Source organism: Lissotriton vulgaris, chromosome 5 (assembly GCF_964263255.1).
Source record: "Lissotriton vulgaris chromosome 5, aLisVul1.2, whole genome shotgun sequence".
NCBI lineage: Eukaryota > Metazoa > Chordata > Amphibia > Caudata > Salamandridae > Lissotriton > Lissotriton vulgaris.
In genome coordinates this window covers 460,117,123-460,138,843 of record NC_141693.1, presented here as the reverse complement: position 1 = coordinate 460,138,843, position 21,721 = coordinate 460,117,123, and the positions used below count along the sequence as shown (strand labels likewise).

Here is a 21,721-nt window from a genome sequence, read left to right as displayed (position 1 = left end):
ATATGCCATGCCCTGGACACTCTTGCATTTTGTTGTTTGGGACTGCTGGACTGACCTATCCTCACTTTTTGTGCTCTTGATTGCTTCGAGGCCGGCCCATGTGGTTGTGGGCCCGTAACTGTATTTTTCTGATGCACAATAAAGGTTTAAAAAATTTAAAAAAATAAAATAAAATCAGGCGACAGCACCCACCAGAAGGTTCTCCCCAGAGGCTCAGGCTGTCAGATTTTCTACAGCATGTCGTGTGAAGGGAGTTTCTCTGAGCTCTGCTCAGTTCTTCTCTATTTTCCTTCTGGAATCTAGTGTTTTGAAGATGTCTTTTAAGAAATCTTTATTCAGACCTTGTGAATCTTGTGGTAAGCTCCGGCTTTTTAAAGAAGATCCCCACAAGAAGTGCATTTATTGCCTTTATCCTGAACATCAAGTAAAGGACTGCAAGATCTGTAGAACCTTCCCTCAGAAGACACTCGGAGACAGAGAGGGGCGCCTGCTTTTGTGGCTACAAAAGCTTAAGGATTCGGATTATCCTCCGTCTGAGGTAGGCAGTATTGCCTCTGGTTCTACTTCAGCCTCTAGGAAGAGAGCTGCTACTGAGGTGTTAACTTCTCCTTGGGCTAAAGTTGCTAAGAAACAACTTCCATCTAAGGGGTCTGAGAGGCCTTCCTCTTCCAAGACTACTCCCCCTGTTAAGGATAAAGGTGGCCCATCTACGCCCTCAAGAAGATCCACCAAGAAGTTAGACATCTGAGAAGATTTTACCTCAGATTCAGCCCCTGTCGTCGACGACGCCGTCATCGACTCCTTCGTCGACGCTACATCTATGTCAACTGTAACTTTTTCATCTCCTAAGCCACAGATGATCATGTCAACGGCGTCTTCATCGCCTACGATGGTCTATGTCACTGTTAGACCTCTTTCGTCGACGGCAGAGTCTTCATATTCTGCCATCGTCGGTGCCTCGTCGACGGCCACTCTGAAGAAGATCCCGTTGACGACACCGTCAACGACATCATCGTCGACGCTGGCTCTCCCGTCGACGAAGAAGCTACAGTCGACGGGCTCGTCGACGAGTTCCACTCTGTCGACGAAGACACCATCGTCGACGAAAGCTCCGTCGACGACAAAGGCTCCATCGTCGACGAGGGCGTCGACGAAGATAACACCGTCGACGAAGTCAATTCCGTCGACGAAGTCAATTCCGTCGACGAAGTCAATTCCGTCGACGAAGTCAATACCGTCGACGAAGTCCATATCGTCGACGAAGTCCATATCGTCGACAAAGCCTGCATCGTCGACGAAAACAACACCGTCGACGGAACCATCATTGTGGACAACGATAACCGCACCGTCGACGACGACCTCGTCGTCGTCTAAAGCCAAATCCAGTGCCACAAGTCCTTTAGTGGACCAACCGTCGACGCCGCAACTATCCTCTTGTACCACTTTGCAAGTGTGGTCACCGTCTACGGTTTTTCTAACGCAAAAACCATCTTTGCATCAGAGACGTGGTTCAACATTGGAGTTTTCACCTCTGCATATCTCACCACAAAGGGTGCCCCTGCAGCTTCCAGACAAACTTCTTGACCCTGAAGACAGACAGTGAGGAGGATTCTGTAATTGAGGAAACCTTTGGAATGGCTACAAGTCCTTCCGAACTAAATATTAAGTATCAGGAGGACGTCCCTAGTAACAAGTGTCCCTGCCACTCAGGTGTCAATTGCAGTGCTCACCAACCTCCAATGCATGCTTGATGACTATTACAGGCGGTTTCCGCCATCTGAATCTACAGGCTTTCTGCCTCTTACTCCTGCGGTGGAAGCGCCTTTACCAGACTTTAGACCTCCAAGGTCTCCTCCACCTGCACCGTCCAATCAGTCGGAAGGACAACAGTCTTCTGACTAAGAAGAACAGAGAGAGGAAGGAGAGGTTGATGACATGACGGAGTGGGATGAATGCCAAGTACAGACTCCTTCTCCGTCACCTCCGGCTGCCTCGGATTCACCACCACCAGGCGCGGTTCGTCCATTGGGGCGTGGGGGCGTAGCCCCCCTGCCCAACGCCGCCCGCAGCTCCCTCATGACAATCATGTCAATGAATCAACATGACGTCAGACCGCCGGGCGGGCGTCATGTTGATTCATTGAGATCGTACAGGCGGCAACACAAGTACGCATGCGTGGGGACGGAGGGTGAAATTTGTACCCGTGCCCACGCATGCGCACTTGTGTTTTTGCGGCGTTGCGCATGCGCATAAGAAGCCCTAATGGGCGGGCTGCGGGCGAGAGGGTACCTGTGCCCCTGGCGCCAGGATTGGCCAGGGGCGCTGTGAGCCTGTGACGTGTGGGGAGCAGACCCCAGAGGTGGCGCAGACCGGGACCGGCAGCAAGGTAAGAGTGTGTGTTTTTAGTGCATTACTCCAGTCGTCTCGTCTCTTCGTCTACCACGTCCCAAATTTGTTACCCTCTCAGTTCAACACATCTCCCTTTTTCTTAGCTTTTTTCTCACTCGTCTTTATTATTTTGTTGTTAAAGCTCCGTGCCGCTCTTCCCCTCTGCCACCTGTCTCCCCCCCGCCCCGTTACTGCTCCACGCCGCTCTGAACCTGTTTGCTACTCTCTCTCTGACTATGCCTCAGCTTCTTCCTGACACTCTTTCCGTCTCAATCTCTCTTTTTCTTTAAAATTTCAAAATGTTAACAAACTGTAGAGGCGGAATAGCATGATAAATGCATTTATTATTGCATGCATGTTGGTGTATGTTTGTATGTGAATTTGTATAGTACATACCTAGGGCTTACAGGATGGTAAATACATGGGCGGTAGAAGGTTTCCAGCATAAAAAGGTAGGGGTGATGTAATATGTAAACTGGCACATCCTTCAACATCGATCCTAAAGGCTTGTTAGAGTACATAATTTATTTTTATATGGTCAAAAAAATACATGAATGATGGATGGATGCAGGGTGGGTGCATTAATGATTGTTCGGTGGATGGGTGCATGGATGGATGCATGCATGATGGGTGGATGGATGCATGAATGATGGATGCAGGATGGGTGGATGCATGATGTATGGATGCAGGATAGGTGGATGCATGAATGATGTATGGATGGATGCATGGATGCATGCATGATGGATGGATGGATGGATGGATGGATGCATGAATGATGTATGGATGGATGCATGCATGGATGCATGCATGATGGGTGGATGGATGAATGGGTGGGTGCATGAATGAATGATGTGTGGATGCAGGATGGATGGATGGGTGGATGCATGAATGATGTATGGATGGATGCATGGATGCATGCATGATGGTTGGATGCATGATGGATGGAAGGGTGGATGCATGAATGAATGATGTATGGATGCAGGGTGGGTGGGTGGATGGATGGGTGGATGCATTAATGATGTATGGATGGAGGCAAGGTGGTTCGGGCTCGCTCGATCGCTGCGGTGCAATATGCAAATTAGTTTACGGCTCACCACTTTCAAATGTCACCAGCCGCCCCTGACCACCAGTAGACGTAGGTGGTTTTCACCTTTTAATGGTGCGGGCTACTAAGCGTTTCCATATGAACATGGAACATAGGGAGCAGGAATGCTTTCTCTATGATTTTAAGGATCAGCCTAGAAGACAAGTCAAATTTATACCTATTATAGACTTTATCTGGCAGGAGGGTATTAAGGTCATGTCTACTCCAGCTTCCATACCTCCGATCCTGCCACGGATTGACAAGAAATATAAGGCACCGGAAAAGTCACCTGCGTGCCTTATAGGACAACCAAAACTGGATTCAGTTATTGTTCAAGCTGCTCAGAAGAGGTCTAGGAACTCCTCATCTCCGATTGCAGCCCCACCGGACAGAGATGGCAGGCGCCTTGATGCCATTGGAAAACATGTTTCGACGATGGCAGCTACCACGGTCCGGGATGCTAATTCATTGGCCATATTGGGCAGATATGACCGGCAGATGTGGTCGGATACTGCGCCATACATAGACCAGCTTCCTGAGCCTTCTAGATCTGAAGCGCAGAAGATCTTACAGGAAGGGGAAAGAATCTCGTCTGAGATTATCGATTCGGTGGTTGACGTTGCCTCCACTGTTTTCTGACAATTAGCAGGTGCTACTGTCTTAACGTAGACAGGGGTGGCTACGATCTACTTCATTCCGTCAGGAAATTCAAACAAGGGTATTGGATATGCCTTATGACGGAGAGTTTCTGTTTGGCCCGCAAGTAGAAGAAGCCTTGCAGACAATAAAAAAAATACAGAAACTGCGAAATCCTTGGGCACCCTCCAATTTCGTAAACCGCCCTTTCGAGGAGTGAGAGGACGTGGATCGTCCTCTAACAGAGGTGGATACTCGCAACAATCCTCCTACAGACAAGGAAATCAGCGCTACCAAACACAGCGCTATCAATCCTACGGCCAACAGAAAAATAATTATTCCCGAAACAGGGAGAAACAGGCCTACAGCAGAAAAGATAAACGTAAATGAGACTTGTCACCTGCCACCGCTACTGCCCCTTCTGCCCCACTCTCGAGAAAAAATTGGAGGACAAATATCAAAATTTTACTCAAAATGGTCATCGATAACATCGGACAGGTGGGTCTTGGACATTGTGGCCAAGGGCCATGCCCTAGAATTCGAACAGTTTCCTCCGAATGTTCCCCCAAAAGGCCCACCTCCAACTCACCTAAGAGAGCTCTTTGCCCAGATAAAGTTGATGCTAAAGAAAGGAGCAATCGAGAAGCTACCTCAAACTATGAGGGGAACAGGATTCTACTCCAGATTTTTCCTAATAAAGAAGAAATCCGGAGAATGGCGTCTGATTCTGGATCTCGGTGCCCTAAACAAATGTCTGAAGAAACTAACATTCAGATTGTTATCACTACAGGAAATATTGCATATTCTAGCAGCAGGGGACTACATGGCCACCTTGGATCTCCAAGATGCATATTTCCACATCCCCACCTCGTCACAGAAAATTCCTGCACTTCAGAGTGGCTGGCAGGGATTATCAGTTCAGAGTACTTCCCTTTGGGCTGCGCTCGGCACCCAGGGTGTTTACAAAAGTCTTGGCCCCAGTAGCGGCTCACCTCCGGCTGGAGGGGATACAAATGTTCCCATATCTAGACGACTGCCTTATCAAGGCCAGTTCTTACGAGGATAAAGACAACCATCTACAACAGTGTCTAAACCTCTTTCAGTCTCTGGGTCTCTCCATCAACACCAGCAAATCCCAGTTGATACCATCACAAAGACGGGCTTTCCTGGGAGCAACATTAGGCACCCAGCTGCTCCAAGCCTTCATCTCGGATGAAAGACAAGACAAGATACAGAATATGGCTCGGACTCTGCTTTCAAAAAAGTCATTTTCAGTCCGACGGTTCAAGTCTTTTCTGGGGATGGTATCGTCGTGCATTCTGCTAATACCAAATTGCCAACTCAGAATGAGGCCTTTTCAGGAGGAACTCAGCTTACAATGGCTGCATGTCTCCGGCTCCTTCGAGGATCTCATCCAGATTACACCTCGCATACGGTATTCCCTCCGCTGGTGGACACAACGAAAAAATCTACGACAGGGTTGCACATTCCTTCAGGATGCTCCGAACTTTACACTCACCACGGACGCATCCCTCGAAGGCTGCGGAGCTCATCTTCAGGGCCTGACAATCAGCGGCAAGTGGAGCCCTCAGCAAAGGTGTTGGCACATCAACCTGTTAGAACTGAGAGCCATCTTCCTTGTACTCAAAGCATTTCGTGCAATCATCCAGGGAGCCAATGTGTTGGTGCGCACAGACAACACAACAAGCATGCACTATGTCAACAAACAAGGAGGGACAAGATCAGCTCTCTTGTCGCAGGAAGCCCAGGAGCTGTGGGCATGGTCAATATGACACAAAATCAATCTTCAGGCGGTTCATGTTCCTGGAACAGAGAACGTACTTGCAGACACACACAGCAGAACAACAGTGTCCACTCACGGGTGGGAACTTAATCAGCAGACTGTGGATCGGATCTTCCATCTATGGGGTCATCCTGAGCTAGACCTCTTTGCAACCAAGAACAACAGCAAATGCCGATTCTTTGCAAGTTGGCATCCGCACAAAGACTCTCAGGGGAATGCGTTTTCGATCAACTGGTCTCTGATATATGCGTACGCTTTTCCACCAATACCGCTAGTTCCCAGAGTCCTGCGTAAGATGAAGAAGGAACCGTGTCAGTTGATTCTCATTGCTCCCAGATGGCCTCGCCAGTACTGATTCACTGAGCTCCTTCTCCTATCGAAGTGCAAACCGATTCAGTTGAGTCCAATTCCGGACTTGCTCTCCATTCAAGACGGCCAGATTTACCATCCAGATCCAACATCACTGAGATTAGCGGCCTGGCGCCTGAGTATAGTGAGTTCGCCCATCTAAACATCCCTGCGGACTGCAAGGAAGTTCTGGCCAAAGCAAGAGCACCTGCTACCATAAAGACGTACAATCTTAAATGGAAACGCTTTTGTGTCTGGTGTCGCTCAGCTGGAATTCATCCTTTTTCAGCTAAACCAGAGGAAATCCTGCCTTTTTTCCTACATCTAGCAAGATCGGGATTGTCTCATGCAACCCTAAAGGTGTTCCTAGCAGCGATTTCAAGATACCGACAAGATGGGACAAATTCTCTTTATTCTACGAGAATTATACAACAATTCTTTAAAGGCCTTTTTAAAATGTTCCCTCCGGTACGTCGTCCACCTCCATCGTGGCATCTCAATGTAGTGTTGGTGCAACTCATGCGTCACCCATTCGAACCTATCCACCGAGCCTATCTGAAATTTCTTACGTGGAAAGTGTCACTGTTATTGGCCCTTACCTCTTCTAGGAGAGTCAGTGATATCCAAGCGTTCACTGTTCAGCATCCCTTCTTACAATTCACAAATGACTCTGTAGTGCTCCGCACTAATCCGAAATTCATCCCTTAAGTGCCTTCGGATTTCCATCTAAACAAACCTGTGATTTTAAAGACATTCTTTCCTAACCCACAAACTCCTGCGGAAAGGGCACTGCATACTCTGGACATTAACCGATGTCTAAAGTTCTATTTGCAAAGAACATCTACATTGCGCAGATCTTATAAACTATTTATGAACTATGGTGCAATTCGTAAAGGACAGGCAGTTTCCAAGCAAACAATCGCAAGATGGATATCTGCAGCTATTGCCTTTTGCCATGCACAAGCAGGAAGACCTTTACAAGCAGCTCCTAGAGCGCATTCTACGAGGGAAGTGTCTTCCTCTGCGGCCTTATTCGCTGGAATCCCTCTTCAGCAAATCTGCAGAGCGGCAACTTGGGCCAGTCGCCATACTTTCACCAAACACTATTGTTTGGATGCAGCCAGCAAGGCCGATGCTTAAGTGGGTCAAGCAGTTCTACAAAATCTTTTTAACTAAGGTGAGCCTCTGTTTCCCACCTCCTATTACTGCTGTCAGACGCTTGTTATGTTTCTATGGTGCACATGCTCAAGTGATTGCATTCTAGTATGCTTTTAATAATGTGCTTATTTACATGTTGCATTGCTATGTGCTTTGAATATTGGCAAGCTTAAGCTACCTTTAGCGTCTGCCAAGCACAGATATGTACTGCTATCTACTCTGATTCAGGCATGTAAATCTATGAAAGACACCCCTAATACTGGAGAAGAACAATAGTTACTTACCTGTAATCTGTATTGGTGTCTTTCATAGATTAACATGCAACCCGCCCACCTCCCTTCAGAGGCTCTCAGGCTACTTTGGTTTACCGTCACTCCTTGCGAGAAAATCTTACAGCCTGAGCCTCTGGGGAGAACCTTTTGGTGGGTGCTGTCGCCTGATTGGCTGTAGCTTGGACTATACAAAATGACTAGGATAGTCATGAGTGTCACCTGATTGGCTGTAGTTTGGACTATACAAAATGACATGTGTGTGGAAGTTTTTTCTCCTGCAGCTTGGGCTACTTTACTTCCTGGTTGGGAATTACTGGTTTTTCCAATGTTACTATAGCATATTATTGCTTTTTATGTATCGTGGGACTCCAACTCTGACGACGGGGAATGATTCAGGCATGTGAATCTATGAAAGACACCAATACTGGAGAACCACAGATTACAGGTAAGTAGCTATTGTTCTTCTGTAGGAGATCGCCAACAGTAGAAATTCCTATGGTGTCCTATCTATCAAACCCTGCGTGGTAGCAGACCAGCCCCAGTTGTTGCGAGGACCATAGGGGTGTCACTTTCGTCAGTTTTCACTTCCAACCCAGGCTTTTAGTAGCCTTATGCCAGATGGAGGTCGTGTGAGCCATCGGTCCTAGATATCTCCCTTTACCGGGTCTAGTATATAGGGCTCCCAGATAACCCTCTCGCCCGGTCTGATACCGCTCTAATCGGTATGCTGGATTCATCGGAAGGCTGTATAACCAGTGATTCACCGCTACCAATTGTGATACCCAGTAATATAGCCGTATTTCTGGGAGTGCCATGCCTCCATCATACCACCCCTACGTCAGTTTTTCTAAGGCAATCCGTGGAGACCCACCGTCCCACAATAGTGTCCGAACCTCCGCCTCAACATTGTTAAAATATGAGTCAGGGACATGGTATGGACAGTTCTCGAGTAGGTAGAATTGTGGCAGTGCCAGCATTTTAAACAGGGCCGCTCGACCTAGCAGCGATAATGGCAGTGATCTACAATGCTTGGCATCTTCCAAGTCTATGTAGGGGAGCTACGAGGTTCTTATTGTAGAAATTTTTAGAGTTTGGAGTAATAAATATCCCCAGATATTGGAAACCTTTGCTGATCACTTTAACTTTACATCCTCTGGGTAGTCTAGGCGTAGGGCCATGAAGAACAAAAAGCACTGACTTTGCCCAATAGATGGCATAGCCTGAGTACTTGCAGAAGTTTGTAAAGATATTTAATAACCTATGTATTGAGGTATAGGGGGAGGCTAGGTAAATCAGCATATCGGCGGCTTATAGCGATATTCTGTCCTCAGTTTCCTCCTCCCATTTGAGGCCTCTGAGAGCAACATCCCGTCTCACCCAGGACGCCAAGGGTTCCAGAACAAGGACAAAGAGTAGTGGGGACAGGTGGCAGCCCTGTCTGGTCCCCCTGTGCAACGTGAACGCCTGTGACGTGCGATTGTTTACCCTCACCTGACAGCGGAGTTCATTGTAGAGCAGCCTAACCCATTCCATAAATCTCAGGCCAAACCCAAAGCAGACTTCGAAGAGATAGGGCCACTCTATGGAATCGAATGCCATAGAGGCATCCAATGACATAAACACTGCGTCCTCCTCTACACATTGCTGCTGCGCCAACACATTATGTACCTGGCGAATGTTCAATGTTGTATTCCGTCCCGGCACAAATCTGGATTGTCTGCATGAACAAGGGAGGGGAGGACAGCATTTAGACGTGAAGTTAACCGTTTCGCCAGGATCTTGGCCTCCGCATTTATCAAGGAGATTGGCCTATACGAGCTACAACTATCCGCCGGTTTCCCGGGCTTACTAATTACCACTATAGAATCCAGTCTTTTGTCTGAAGGCAGTATTCCTTTCTCAAAGTTTTTTGCATACATGTGATTAAGATGGGGTGCTACCTTCAAGGCCCCATTGATTTCCCCGATTGGACGCTAAATAGGGCTTTGCAGATTTCATCATCTGTGATGTCAGCTTCCAGATCGGCCCTGTCTATCTTAGACAATGAAGGCAGGGTAATATCGGCCAACAGTTGTCGGGAGTCCTCTGACGTATAGGTAGTGGAGGGGGTATACACCCCTTCTAAATAGTCCGCAAATTATTCCGCTATTTCTTGAGGTTCGGACACCCTTGTTTCCTTGCCAGTGGATAGTTCAGGTACCCACCTCTCTCCCTGCTCCCTTTTCTCCAGCTAGGCCAACATTCTCCCTGCCCTATCCCCCATTTCATACACCCTATGTCTTGTGGAAAGTAGACGTGCCCTTGCTTTTTCTCGCATTAGGGCTTTATACTCGAGGCGTTTGATGGTCAAACGGTGTGCTGTGGCCTCACTGGGTGAGGAGTTATGTCGCATCTCTAACTGTTGAAGTTCACTTTCCCCTTCCAATATTTGTTCATTATGGCTGCGGAGATGACCTATTTTTAACACCAGGGTATGGCCTTTTAGTACCAGTTTGTACGCCTCCCAAATAGTCTGTGCCGAATCCACTGATCCTAGATTTTCAGTAAAATAATGGTCAGTCTGTTCAAGTAGCTCTTCTTTTATGTCAGGGATCTTTAAAAGCCACAGGTTTATAACTATGGTGCTGCGCTGCTTTTGTTGGTGAAAAGTGAGCTCAACCCACACCGGGGAATGATCGGAGATCTCCCGCTGGAGCCCACGAGGGTTCTGGAAGTGGCCAACCACTGCCAGGTGCGTAAAGAAATAATCTATACCGGACATACTATTGTGTGCATTAGAGTAGTGGGTGTAATACTACATGTGTGTTTGTAATGAGCGTCATATGTCCGTTAGTCCCATGGCTTGAGCAAATTCCGCCATATGAGTGCTGTATCTGGTGCCAGATGTGAATCAAACATGGATCATTAATTTATATCCCCACCTACTAAAAGCCTTGCAATTATTGGCCACAAGATGGGTTTCTTACAATAGTTCTAAATCTGGCACCTTTATCTTAAGATAATGTGATACTACACCCCTCTTTATTTTGTCCTCCAGCCATTTCTCATTCCACGTCAAGGCGGATTATTTTGTAACAATAGTATTATCTATATTGGACCATCAGTAAGACCAAGGGAGTGTACACTGCGGCTGCTATGGGGGTGAATGAGTCCTGGGCAGCCGTGCACTCCAATCGGGACTGGCTATACGTTGTGGGGCATTGTGCAATCATCTGTTGTGTATATTGCGTCAATTGGGATAGATCACGGTTTATCGAACCTATTGTACAACCTTTTGCATCGTGACTTGTAGCTTTAACATCAACAATAACCCCCCATTGAATCCTTCCCGTCACCCCCTCCCTGCCTCCCTGCCGATGGATTTCAAACTACCCACCCCCCCCAACAAGGCAGGGTGCCTGTCACCCACCCTCCCATATACGAGGTGCTTGGTGAACAACCCTCCCACCCCGCCTTTAATTAAGGATGAGTACATATCACACAGTATATAATTTAGATCCGTACAAATCCCATCTTTAGCCGTCACCATCTAAGCGGCGTGGTATTAGTAGTTCTGCTCAGATTAACTTTGGCCGGGCCCACTTGGCCATCGGCGAGTCTGTGCTAAATACCTCAGTACCTGATCATGTGTCCAGTCTTACGTCCGGGGAACTCAGGTGTCTCTCAGGTCACCTCAGCCGTAATGCACAACGTCCCGTTCTATCAACTCTTCAAGGCCGAGGCCTGCCCCTCCTGAATTGGATCTTCTCAAGGTGTGTTCCCATTGTTCAATCTGGTGCCTCGGGTTCTGTCATTCCTGCTGCTGTTCAGTCTTCCAACCCGTTGCCAACTTTCCAGCCATTCCCATGTTTCTTCTGGGGATGAAAAGAACCAGGTTTTGCCCTCGGATTCAACCCAGAGCTTTGCTGGGAAGAGCATAGAGTATTTTACTTCTTTGTCTCATAGCGCTTTCTTGACTGCACTAAAGCTGTGTCGTTGAGCCTGCACTTTGGTAGGGAAGTCTGGGAAAAACGTGATTGCACTGTTCTCCAACGTTACTGGTGGGTGAGCACGTGCCGTTTGGAGTATTACATCGCAGTCCTGGAAATTAAACACTCGCGCTATGATGGGCCTTGGGGGAGCTCCCAGCTTTGGCTTAAATCCAGGGACTCGATGGGCTCGTTCAATGGAGAAATAACTGGACAGGTGCTCCGGAAAAAGCTTGGTCAGCACCAGATCCTCGACGAAGAGATCTACAGCCGGCCCTTCTGTTCGCTCCGGAACTCCCAGAATTTGTAAGTTATTTCTGCACGCTCTCCCTTCATAGTCGTCGAGGAGTCCTTACATTTTCACTTGTTGGTCACGGAGTTTGGGCCACTTGTTGCTTGAGGAGAGCCGTATCAGATGTTAATGTTACAGTAGTTTCCTCCCCATCTTTCAATCTATCGTCTATTTTCCTTAGGTCAGCTCTTATGAGGGAGACCTCGATGTGAGTCTCAAAGGATGTCCGTACCCCAGCTATGGCCTCCATGACGTCACGGAGGGTGAGGTCTGATTGAGGAGTCTGTGGGTGAGGGTCGTTGGTTCCCCCTTTGGCAACAGCTCCCGACTCCTCACCCGCCTTGCACCAGGCAAATTTAGATAGTGTCTTTTGGGCTTGCATTTTGGCTCCCTTGCCACTGTCCATCGTTGCGCAGGGGCTATTGTCTCCTCCTTTGCGTTGCAGAGCCCTATACCAGTATTCACGGCCACCTGTGCAGGGGGTGGGAAAGGATTACCCTCCCGGCAGGGCAGGTAGGGCCGCCCACCGGTAGATGAGTATCAGCTGGGTGCAGCCCCAGATCGTCAGTTGGCAAACGAAGGGCGGGGGGAATGCTACGATTTCACCACAACACCTCTATGCACTTGTTTGGGCCAGTGTTGCATGTGGAAGGCAGGAGTAATAACCAGGCTTCGGGGGCGGGGGTTGTTAGGCCCTGGGCTCCAGTGATGTCCAGCTTGCGTGAGTCCCCCTTAGATCAGAAGACGAGCTGCTGTGTGTTCGTCGTTGCCTTCTTATGACGGAATACGTCCTGCACTATTCTGGATCTATGGCAGTGATATGGGTTCGTGCCCCCACGCAGGTAAGGCCCTGATGTTGGGCCTTCAGCAGGTCCTCTGGTTCTGGTAGCACCTCTGTTGTGATGCGGCAGCGGTACCCTGGATCGAGTAGTAACTGTTAGCATTGGAGGACTTCTAGTGCGTGCATCACAACTTTCGCGGCCGCAATCCGGGGCCTCAATTACCGTCTGAGCTGTATTGTCCTCAGCGCCTCCGTCCCCTCACAGGCGCCTCCTCCACCAGTGCGGTTCCTCGCCGATCTACGTTGTGTCCGCTGGTAGGGACTGGGTCGGCTTCGAAATTGTCCCGGGTCTCCCCACCGCTCCGCCGCAGCTACGCCCCTGCACTCTTACCTTATCAGCCAGAGGTACGGGGATGGGCTGCCATGTTGTCCCTACTGGAGCTCCGATGACGCCCTTCGCTACACTGTCATGGCGCTCTCCGCTTCTCGGGTTGTTCTCTTTTTGTGGTCTGGGTCTAGTCGGGATCTTTACCCTCCAGGATGAAGGGATAGTTGCTGGTTAAATGCCGGATTATTAGCAAAAGATGGCGAGGGCAGCGGAGCCGCCTCAGAGTGCGGCCATTCCCGACGGCTGCCAGCCACGCCCCTACAGGGTCAACTTTTTAAAAATTATAGTTTTGTGAAGATTCATCAAACAGCGCCAAAGTTATCATTAACCTCTTTGCTGCGGGGGTAATTCCCCCGCTGTGCTGGGGGGCGGGGGGCACGCACAGCGCCACCATGCTCCTAACGAGCTCAGCTCGTCATGAGGCACAGTGCTCCTGTGCTCATGACGAGCTGAGCTTGTCACTGCCGCATCCGTTTTCGTCGAACGTTCAGCACAGCAGGGGAATTATCCTCACGTGTGAGCGTTCCATGCCTCATGACGAGCTGAGCTCGTCATGAGCATGCAAGGTGTTAAACCAAAAAGTGCTCTTTCTGTGGTAACTAGGTCCAAACTAAAACTACAAAGGGGCAAACCAGATGTAGTTTCTGCAATGCCTGAATGCATTGACTTTAGCTGTAGTGACATACAGCCAGCCAGACAAGCTGTTTCTTTGTTCATTAGTGCTTCAGTCATGTCTATTGTTTTCTGGGAAAACAGATGAAATTATTTGAATATATAATGGAAGCTCTCAAACGTTTCTTAGTGACTTGTCCAACTAAGAGTAACTTTACAGCTAGATATGAAACCAATGATGTTGAGTCCAGGTTTTTAGAACCGTTTCCTTTTAATAGATTAGTTAGGCTCATCAACCAATTCGACTTCTGCCAAAGGATCTGTTCAAGCTTAACACCACAGGATAAAGGCTATCCTAATTGCACTTGATTGAGCACCTCCGTGGTGTTAACCAAAATGTCATCCCCTGGGGAATTCCACATTGGACACTTCCATGTATTCTGGATCTCCACTCCAGGATATTTGGTGGGATTCTTTACCAACCAACCTTTCATCATTCAGCTCAAGGAGTCAGTCAAAGTTTTCTTTGCAACCTCTTCTTCTCTCGTTTTTTTCACCTGTTCCTCCGAGAAATGGCTATTTTTTCTGCATTACAGCAGGGATAAGAGGAATTCTAATTGTGCAGCATAAGTAATAATACAACAGAAGTATTCAAGAACTATAAGGTATTCACACATGTCTGGCAGAATAAAATGTGTTTGTTGTGAATACATTTAGTTGGTTATGACTATGATAGAGAAATTGTGTTAAATGTAAGAAATGTTTCCTTTCCGCTGTTCTGCAAAGAACTAAGAAACAAATTACTTTTCCTTACATTTTTGTGAACTCAACTCTTTTAATCAGATTGCAAATTCAATCGTGCATTGCCCCATTAGGCAAAGTGCTTTTTTGTGTCTTAACTGTTGGCCAGTATAAAACTGTAAAGAAGTAGCTGCAGCCTATCCGATAGAAGGAACTAGAAAGTTGTAGTATTTTATGTTGAGATTTTGTGTTTGAATATAAACAAGGCTAAGTTCATTCAAAATGTACATAGTTTTGTGTTCAATTGATCTAATTTCTTATGTCTTCCTGAACCCCATCCTGAAGGTGGAGAAGTTGATGAGAAAAAAACAACTTAATATTGCCGATTTTAGTGTTTACTGGGATGCTGATACCACTTTGTTGGGAGATCTTCCCCCTGCAGAGTTACAGGTATGATGCATGTTTTCTCAACATTTTAATTCTGCCCGGTGAACATTTGACAGTGTGCTGAGTTTTACATGGCGACCACATATTCAGTGTTCTGTGCTTCAGCAGTGTTCGGCTACATGCATATATGATCTTTGATTGAGTGACTGGGCTTTAGTTTAATACTCTCTCTTTTTATGTGCTGATCATCCTTATCACTCTCATTATGTGAAGTGCACAAGGAATAACCGTGAGTTGATGCCAACCAGTGTTTGATCTATGCATAACATGCTTTCTCTTGGTGATAAATAAGTTAGACGTTGAGTGCGAAGTTTTGTTAGCCTTGGGGCATACCTTTAGTATTCCATTCATAAACTGAAAAAGAACTCGGATTAATTTGTAGTAGAGCACATCAGAATAACCTTTTTCGTTTAGGGGGAACTAGTATGTAGTTGATGATACTTCACTAAATAAGTAAATAGGAAGAGTCAGAGTATATATGTATGTCATTATTGTTTGCTGCAATTTTGTTATAGCGGAACCCATCGTAAATCTAATTAAATATTCCAACGTTACAACAAGATTCATAGTGTCTAATACGGATGGAATCTGAGGTTGACGCCACCTTCTGTATTTTATTTAATGTAGATACTGTAATCTGTTGCCTTAATTTATTATTTTTCTTGATTTAATTAGCAATTCATATTTTGGAACTGATAATTAGGAGTTCTCTAAATATGTATTTGCACCATCCGAATAGGCAGGACTCTTTAGGTGGCCCCTTTACATTAATTTTTTTATTGACTGCTGTCCATCATTTATTCGTTCACCAACTATGCCCGAAGGGCTTCCGGACGCATTACAGAGAACAAAGAATAATTCTAGCTTAGCAAGATGTTAATGCAAAAGTAAGTAAGATTATCATTCCTACCGTTTACTTAATGCAAGTGTACATTTAAGTTTAAGTCTGACAGAGAGAAAATTGTATGTATACTTGTGCCATTAATATAATAGGTCAGCTGCCATGAGACCACGGTGCAGGGTGTGTACCCCCTTGATATCTTGTACAGTGACAGGGCATTAAAAGGGCCCAGAAACTGATGCATTTCTAGTAGGATGAGATCAAGGTCGTTTTTTTTATTTTTAATGTAGCTCTTTACGGGGTACTCATAGTTTGTGGGAACGTAAATTCCAGGTTCTCAGTTGACACCTTGAGAATTATTGTGTGATGGCACAGTTTCAGATATCCTTGTGTCTCCAGAAGAGGAGTCTTTGAGTTTTAAAGTTGGTGTACACCTCTTTCCGACTCCCCACCATATTTTTTGCTATTACGTTTTATAGCAATGCATTCTTTGTATTTACTCTAATTGTTGACCTCAGTAGAGGTCTAAATCAATCAATAAAAACTTGACTCTCCCACCATAAGATGTCCAATTTCAGTGTGAAGTAGTGGGGATAAACAGTGTGAACCATTCTGTGTATTGAAAGCTATTTGTGTGCCGCTCGCAGCCGTTTCCTTTGGTGAAAGACTCTGGGTGTAACTTCCTTGTGTCACGGAGCCTGCATTTTGGGAGCACCAGTCAGCCCTTGGAATCCCCGCCGCAGGCTCACAGGGGCCGTGACTGCGAGACCCAGGGATCATCGTGCATCAACATCGCAGCGCACCTGGTGTCTCTTCCCGCCCCCTGTTTCTCCCGCCTACTTACGGTTCGCGGCCCCCGCTTCGCGGGAGCCGCTTGCAGCCGTTTCCTTTGGTGAAAGACTCTGGGTGTAACTCCCTTGTGTCACAGAGCCTGCATTTTGGGAGCACCAGTCAGCCCTTGGAATCACCGCTGCACGCTCACAGGGGCCGGGACTGCGAGACCCAGGGATCATCGCGCATCAACAACGCAGCGCACCTGGTGTCTCTTCCCGCCCCCTGCTACACCTACATAACCACGCCCAACACCGCGACCGCGGGACGCGCGCGCCAGGCTAAGCCCGGGCCAAGGGCAGGCCCGTTATAGGCCGTTTGAACCCGGGAGAGACCGGACCGGGCTACCCCCCTATGTTTGTTTTCAGCTGATTTATTTCAATTCCTGGATTAGGCTCCTTGCAGCAGGTGCTGAACAACATGGCATCAAGGGAGACAAAGAGCAAAGCGGCCGCCCTGGTTACTGGTACCCTTGATAGTTTCTTTGTCAAGGCAAATACTGTGGTTAATAATGACCTCACAGCCCCAGAAAAACAGATAGTAGAGGGGCTTGAAAGTTCGGAGCAGGTTCCCCCGGGCTCATCCATGATTGTCGAATCCCCCGAACTGCTGGATGTTACACATCTATCCCTTCTGGATAGCATCGACCAAACAATAGTCAGTGCTGCAGCAGCTGAGGACACATCTCACTCACAAAGAAATCGAGACTCACTACTGACTATTCAAGCGTCGACGCCTCCCCTAACATCCCATTCAGTTCCAACTCGGGTAGAGGGGGATGTTTCTACTGCACCACATCTTAGGGGCCTTCGGGAGGGTGCAGTTCAGAAAAGGAAAAGACCTAGGTTGTCAAAGGGTGCCAAGAGGGCAAAAGTAGATCATACCTTAAACACCATTGGTAACACTACTGACGCCACGGAAGTATCTCCTCCCGTGAGCCCTTTACACCCTGTCCACACCCATACACCACCACCCCCTGGCCCGTTCATTTTCGGAGAGGGATTCTCTAACAGCTCGGACCATATTACTCATTCTTTCACAAACATTCTCAAACATTTGCTGGAACCCCTGCTGGTTAAGCTCGACTGTATCGATGCTAGACTTTTAGCCATAGAAAGTTTAAGCAGGGGTAAGGCCGTCCAGCAAGGGCTGCGATCTAGCACTAACGGAGTAAATGGGACAAATAGTGGGATTCCCCCCCCCCCCCCCCCACCTAGTGCTTCTACTACTGTGAATCTAATTCAGCCCACTTCCTCTCTTACGGCGAATGTTCCCACAGTCACCCTACCCCAACCTGACCCATTACCTCTTCCAAGGCACATCCCTCCGGTGCTTCTTGCTAGAAAGTCGAAGTTGCCTACTTCGACCACTGCAATGAGGCAGGAAAATTGCCCAATGTAATGGCCGACTGCCCTACCCGGACTACTAATGGCTTAAACCGGCCTAAAGTAGTTAATCTGCCTCCAGAGGCAGCGGCCTATACTGAAATCCTGACTGGGGAACCCGAGCTTTCTAGCAATGCGGTGGAATCCTTTGATTCCTTACGCAATAAAGTCATCAATTGGTTGAATGTTCACCGGCCCTTACCACCTAATTTGAGAGGAGAAGTACGGATGGTTAGGAGGGTCCCATGGGTAGGGTATACTGTTAAGAAAAAGAGGGGAGATTGTATCCTTGTAAGCTTTAAGAATTCCCAGATTGTCCCCTATATATGTAACTGGTTCGGGAGTACAGGGAACACATCTATAGAACTGGTCCCGCTCTCGTTTTTTTATCCATGTGGCGATAATTTGAACATGGGGGCAAACGACGGCTGGACTAGGGTGGGATGTGCTATCGATGGGTCAAGGTATAGGCCCCCTCGTCATGACATTTCAGCATACAGCAATTATGTTCATGTTAATAGATATAGTTGCCTTGACCAGGTTGATTGACTCCCGATGGGTGCATGTACTGGGGATAGTGAAGGGGTGGTTCCCCATTTCGCTCTGCTGGAAACAGGGACAGTTGCCACTGTTAATATTAACTGTATCCCTATTGCATTATCATCGGAGAGCTTACCTACCATTAGTACCCTGGGCCACCCCGCCAACCCCGCCCCTAAGATCATTTAATTGTTACTTACCATCTCAAATTACAACTGATTTGGGGGTCCTTGAGGGGCAAGTAGCATCACTGGATAGGCCTTTATCACCATCTACAGATAATGTTGGTGAGAGAGCGAGGGGAATGGCACCTAAGTTAGGCTCGGGAATTATGAAGGTCCTTTGTTGGAATGTTGCAGACATCGCCAATAAATTAGATTCCAATGACTGGGGTTCCCTAGTAGACAGTAATGATATCTGTCTCTTTCAGGAGACTTGGGCTAGGGAAATTTATCCTAGGGCGGGTTATGCTACCTTCTATACCCATGCTTGGTGGAGTGGTAAAGGTAGGCCTTACGGTGGACTCGCTGTCTGGGTGGCGAGTCACATTGGCTGCAGTGCGGAGGTATTACCAACTTCCTCGGAGGACATTCAATATGTTCTTCTTAAATGGCCAAACTCCCTCAATCTGGCGATTGTCAATGTGTACTCGCGCCCAGTCAGTGTGTCGTCGGAATCACCCACTTTGGATGATCTATCTTTATTTCTGGGGCAATTACCCGTTGATTGTAAAATACTGATGGGCGGTGATTTCAACTGCCATTTTGAACCATTGGAAGGTTTGAAGGAGGGTGCTCTAACTGCTGAGGATGACTTCTGGGGGATTCCCCCTTACCAATCCCCTAACCCGAAATCATGGTCCCCTCTAGCGGTGCAGATTACGTCCCTAACTTTGAATTATGCCCTGAGGGCCTGTAACGGGCGTACTCCATCTGACAGCCCCTCATTGTGTACCTTTAATAGAAAGGACCTGGAGTCGCGCTTGGACTACATTTTTGTAGATACAGGCATGTGGCCCAAGGTTTTGGATTTCAGGGTAATTGAAAGATTAGATAGTGACCATAATGCCCTTTGCTTAGATATGGTACACCCTGTGCCCGAAGAGGGGATGCCACTTACAGATCTAAATGAGGACACAGGGAACCTAGTTCTATCCCATAATAGACGCAGGGTAAGATGGGGGAAACTTGTTACCTCAACAGAGTGTATCACTAAAATGTATGTCCTGGCACTCCCAAAGCTAGTCGAAATGGATGAACTAATCAACAAACCAAGAACCACCGATTTTAATGAGAAATTAGCCCAAATCCATGCAGATTTAGTGGGAAGTTTAGGTGAGGTCTTTTACCCTGAGGTGGGGACTAGGAAGAAGAGGACATTAACTTCAGCTTGGTACAACTCCACATGTAAAAAGATTAAAACCGAGTTGATTTTTATGATAAAGTCTGGTGCCAATAAGGACAAGGTACTTGAGTTGAGACGTAAATACAGGGAAGCCATTGCCCAGGCAAAGTCAGATTGGGATTGGGATAGATGGCAGGACCTATCCCTGGCATTGGAAACCAGGGATTCAAGAAAATTCTGGTCTCTAGTCCATACAGGCGAGTTGAAATCTGCTGTGGAGCAGAATATTGCTGCCTCAGTATGGGAATCTCACTTTAGTAAATTGTATCAAGACACTCCCGTTTCTGCCAATGAGGTAACACTCGACACCACCCATGAGTCCGCAGACAAATTAGAATTCACACTGGGTGAGGTGGTAAATGCCATGGAGAGATTGGCGCTGGGGAAGGCACCAGGCCTCGACAAACTCCCGGAGATTTGTTTAGATACCATCCAGAGATCTGGGGTCCTTACTTCCTAGTTATATTTAATTCCATTTTGGGAGGGATGGAGATCCCCTGTACTTGGCTGGGGGCAGAGATGGTACCGATTTTTAAGAAGGGCTCTCCTCTGCTCCCAGCCAACTACAGGTCGATCAGCCTCATAGACGTACCCCCAAAACTCTTTGCCCGCCTTCTCCTAGACCATCTCCTTGACTGGATGGAGGACAATGCGATTCTTAGTCCCCTCCAGGCGGGCTTCAGGAAAAACACGTCCACCATGGACCAGATTTTCCGCCTCGTTCCTCTTTACTGGAAAACAGTGGTGATCGAGGGGGGGAGTCTGTACATGGTGTTTGTGGACTTGAAGTCCGCATTCGATTTGGTACCCCGCAGGAAATTATGGGAGGTTCTTAAGGAGCTAGGCGTTCCTCCACAATTGCTACAGGCAATAATCAGGCTCCACATTAGCAATTTTACCCAGGTCAGGTGTGGGAGGGATGGAGCGTTGTCTTCTAGGTTCCCAGTTCACAGGGGGGTAAGACAGGGTTGCGTCCTTGCACCGACCCTGTTTTGCCTCTCTGTTAACAATGTCATATCCCATCTCGATAATGTTAGGGACAACGATGCTCCTAGGTTGGCAGGTAGGAGGGTCCCGGCAATTATGTTTGCCGATGATACCCTCCTGCTCTCCAAATCCCCGATGGGGATTCAACGGATACTGGATGGGTTAGGGGATTTCTGCAGAGCGCATGGCCTGGAGATCAACACAGAAAAAAACAAATTCATGGTATTCAAACCCTCCTCAACAACTAGGCCCAACCCAACACTGGGATCCGAAAGGCTGGAAAGGGTTAGAACGTTCCATATTTGGGGGTAACTTTACATGAAAATTTATCGTGGGGTCCACAGATAGCAAGATCTCGCTTAAAGTTATCCCAAATGGTGGGAGCAATTTTGAAGGTTTCGAATTCATCAACCTTCAAACCTGTTAGTCCAGCCTTTGAGATTTACAAAACCCAAGCCAGAGCAGCCTCTTCCTACGGTGGTGAGCTATGGGGCCACAAAGCTGGGACAGAACTCATCAAGGTGGAAAACAACTTCCTTAGACGCTTGTTGGCCCTTCCCCAAGGCACACCCTTGTTACCTCTGAGATTAGATTTGGGGCTCCCCTCAATAGGGGATGAATTGGCCATAAAACCATTGAGGTTTTGGCACAGGCTATGGACCACGGGTGAACTTTCCCACTACAGGCAAGATCTCAAGAACATCCTGGGCTTAAACCACTCTGACAGAATTCCATGGGTGGCATATGTCAAGCGAGAATTCTATCGTCTGGGACTGCCTGAGTTGTGGGACGATCCCGAAAGAGGTTGTGAAGG

General features: G+C 47.5%; 1 protein-coding gene across 2 annotated transcripts in view; it reads left to right on the top strand.

The window, feature by feature from the left end:
* VPS13D (vacuolar protein sorting 13 homolog D) overlaps positions 1–21,721 on the top strand; it is a 2,754,556-nt gene that overhangs the window by 122,760 nt on the left and 2,610,075 nt on the right. For both annotated transcript variants that reach the window (XM_086921894.1, XM_086921893.1), the window contains exon 7: positions 14,818–14,922. In XM_086921894.1, the coding sequence (XP_086778020.1) occupies positions 14,818–14,922 (105 nt within the window). The remainder of the gene's footprint in view (positions 1–14,817; positions 14,923–21,721) is intronic.